This window comes from Apaloderma vittatum, unplaced genomic scaffold, assembly GCF_000703405.1.
Source record: "Apaloderma vittatum isolate BGI_N311 unplaced genomic scaffold, ASM70340v1 scaffold18795, whole genome shotgun sequence".
NCBI lineage: Eukaryota > Metazoa > Chordata > Aves > Trogoniformes > Trogonidae > Apaloderma > Apaloderma vittatum.
Window position 1 is genome coordinate 9,808 of NW_009718993.1, and position 3,546 is coordinate 13,353.

A 3,546-nucleotide genomic window follows, 5' to 3' on the forward strand; every position below is an offset into this window, starting at 1 on the left:
GTGTGGAGCTACAGTCACACCTGGGCCAGCGACAGTTCTGCTCTAGGATGAGCTGTGCGTGCTCTCCGGCGTAGCCGCGCTGCTGGGAGGAAAGTGGTGCAGCTTCTAGACCTTCTCCTGACTTGTGCTTCGACTCTTTAAACCTCTTAGTCAAGCTGAGAAATGCGTGGCCCCACCAGATGTTGAGACAGTAGGGAGTTTCCAGCTAGAAGCAGTTATTACTGTTGTAAGCGATGACGAATTTCTTAGGGCATCTCCCTGGTGTCTTAACCGGAGCCGTGAGTTATCGACAAGTCGCTGTGATTTCACAGGGGCTCCAGCACCTCTACTCTGCATCCTGTAACTGGGGTTGCAGTGAGCCCAGCACCATTTATGTTCACCTCACTCCATGGGTCCCTAACCCTTCCTCTCCGCTCTAAGCAAGGCAGTGAAGGGTAAAGCTGAAGCTGCAAGTACCAGAAAGCTGTGGCTTGTTCTGCTGCTGAGCCTGATAGTCCTAACCATCTTCCTGAGCTGCGTGGCTGCGTTTGAGGGTTCCGCTTCACCACATCTAGGCCAAACGTCTGCTGCGGCATACTAGCAGTTCTGTGGAAACTCCTTGCAAATTCTCTTCTCTTTAAATATTTGCAGAACAAGACTAGATGCACCTCGATTGGAAACAAAATCCCTGAGTAGCTCTGTGTTGCCACCAGGTTATAACTCTGACCGTCTGTCGGGAAGCAACCGGGACCAGATCCTGAAACCAAAGCGGTCCCATCGCAAAGCAGATCCTGACGCTGCTCACAGGTAGGATGACGTTCTCCTAAGAGCCGTGTTTTGGATGGTATCTCTAGGTGGGTGCACGTCTGAGGTTCTGGCCTCTGACAAGAGAGACTGCACAGCACGCTTAAAAACATCCTAATTTGCACCTCCCGGGTGCTTTCTGCGGCGTACAGATCTGTTTTAATCAGAATGAGGTTCTTTATGTGTTCCTCCTAGGTTTGCGGAGGCTAAGCTCTGGCTGTAAGCAGCTTACATTGTTTATCCTGTGAGTGGCATAATGAAGAAGCAATAGATTTGGCTGGGTCTTGGTAATGCAGTCATTCAGAACAATAGTTTCCCTGCAGCTAATTATTTTTGACCTCTATTGCCAAGCAACCTGTGCAGCTGCGTTCAGCTGTATTGTGAAAGCAATCTTGGGAGAGAACGTGAGGTTTTGCTATCTGCGAAGGGTGAAGGCTGCCTTGAGAAGCTTCTCGGACCTGTTTTGGTTCCACAGCTGCGGGTGTGTATTTTTTTTTTTGCGTGCTACCAGACTGTGTGAGCGCTTAAGCCTGACCTTCAGGGGAGCTCCCTGCTGAGGGTTCAGACAGCTTGAGCTCTGCAGCACCTTAAACACCACCTCGCTCTGTGCGAACGTACTGGTGACCATGCGTGACAGCCAGTCTGCCAGCTGTCCCGCAATATTCCCGGTGTTCTCCAATTCCAAAGCTTCTCGAGGATTGAGCCGGCATTCTCTTCACGTTGTGTTAAACCCAAAAGTTGGCTCACTCCTGGCGCTTGGCTGCTCTGCGGTCCCAGCCCGTGTTTCAACCTGTCCCGAAGGGAGGAGGGCGGGGGTGGCTTGTTTGTGCGCGATGTTCATTCACCTGGACCCAGATTGCCTGGGAAGATAGATGGAGAAGAGAAGCCGGCCTGCAGACAGAGGCTTTCCTCTGAGCACGCAGTGAGCCGGTGGATGAGCAGAGAAGCAATCACGCAAGACAAATCTGCAGATCCGCGGGAGCTGTTTTTCAGCCTGATGTGACCTCATCAGGTTGGGGGGTGTAGAGGGGATTGCACAGCCCCCTGCAGCAGATGGGTACCAAAACATGTTTTTCTCTTTCTTTGGTCTCAAAGACTCCAGTGTAATGTGGGTAAATAGCACAGAGAGCAGATAGAGGTATCTCTTAAAGCAGCTCGGCACTTGCCACCCAGGATAAATAAGTGCTCTGCACAGCCCCCAGGTACAAAGTGATCACAGGTGAGAGCAGACGCAGCTTTGGAGAAATTATACTAATATTTTGAGAGAACTAGCAGTGGGACAAAGCTGTTTGGAGCCGTGATTTGGTCCTGTACCACCTGGCAGCTTAAAAAGGACCTCAGCTCCACTGCAAGTCCTGTTGTAGGAGGGGCAGACCCCTCTGCCCAAGGGATGTTTCTTGGGGCCACAGGCTGCGCTTAAAAAAGAGGTCACTGGGCTGTTTGGAAGCATTCCTGGTGGAGGTAAAGACCAAAACTTGCTTTGGGAAGAGGAAAGACTTCCTCAAAGTTTGCAAGCAAAGTTCTCAGCCTCCCCATGAGGAGGTGTAACGCTGCCGAGTCCCCGGTCCTGGGCGAGTGATGTGGAAGCAGTCAGTCGTATCGCTGAAAGAATGTAAAACCGCAGGTAGAGCCAGACAAGTGAACTTTTAAATCCTGTCGCGGATGCGCTCTCATTCCCTCTTTCTCTCTCTCCATAGGCCACGGATTCTAGAAATGGATAAAGAGGAGAACAGGCGCTCAGTCCTCTTACCAAAACATAGGAGACGGAGCAACTTCAGCTCTGAGAACTATTGGCGAAGGTCTTACGAGTACACGGAAGACTGTGATGAGGAAGAGGAGGATGGCAGCCCAGCCAGGAAAGTTAAAATGAGGCGACACTGAGGATTGCACTTCCCAGGCTCACGGAGCTGATGAGATTGGCCTCCAGTCTGTGAAAACTTTCTCCTCCCTCTGGCTATCTTCCATCTAGCTTCAGTTTTGGTTTTTCCTTTCAGGCTGAAGAGTAAACAGGAAGGATCTAGCGATTTGGGTTTTGTTTTTTTTTTTAATGAATGGAGGAATGCTGAGACATATGTAAGGATGGAACATGTCCAGTGCACGTGGTGTCCTGAGTCATGGGTCAAACAGGCATCTCTCCCTTAGGAAGCAGATAAAGTTATGCCAGGCTGTTTGTTGGGATTTCTTTTGAAAACACCAAAAAAAGTTTAACTGTTTCATTGCGCAAGATTCAAGAGTTGTATTTTTGTTTTCTGCTTTAACTTTCTTCCTTTCCAAATGTTCTAAGTATGATGTTTGACCCCAGGGGCTGAAACTCTCTGTGGTGGCCCCTGGTATTCCTTGCTTCACCAAAGGGCTCCTTGGTCTGCTCGTACCTAATTGTTGTTGGGTTTGTTTTAAGGGTGCCCTGCAGTAACTGGAAGTTTGAAGCTTTGCAGACCCCTCTTACTGCAATTGATTTCAAAGGGTTTAGGACATTTTTGTTGCACTTTAGTACCAGTTTTAAATACCGTAGGTTTCCTTTCCCAAGCCAGCACGGGCTCGCTGTGCTGCTCTCTCTCAGAAGAATGTACTTGAGCTCTGGTTTCTCAGTGCTGGTCTGACAAGGGGTATATTTTCGTTGAGAAAAGAAGGAAATGTGGCTGGCTTTGCCGAGGCTGGCCCAGCATTCGCCCGAGGTCCATATTGGAGCCCCGGGTTTGCCAAGCGAGCGATCACATTGAGTCCGTGCTGCTTCCCAGAGCTGAAGATAGCAAAGAGGAGTGG

General features: G+C 49.9%; 1 protein-coding gene across 1 annotated transcript in view; it reads left to right on the forward strand.

Moving 5' to 3' along the window:
* The window catches only part of ALKBH5 (AlkB family member 5, RNA demethylase), a gene marked incomplete at its 5' end in the record, with an annotated part of 12,949 nt that extends 9,799 nt beyond the window's left edge, over nt 1–3,150 (forward strand). The window contains 2 exons of the mRNA XM_009870471.1: nt 631–786; nt 2,481–3,150. Of these exons, the coding sequence (XP_009868773.1) occupies nt 631–786; nt 2,481–2,664 (340 nt within the window). The remainder of the gene's footprint in view (nt 1–630; nt 787–2,480) is intronic.
* Between the last annotated feature and the right edge of the window lie 396 nt (nt 3,151–3,546).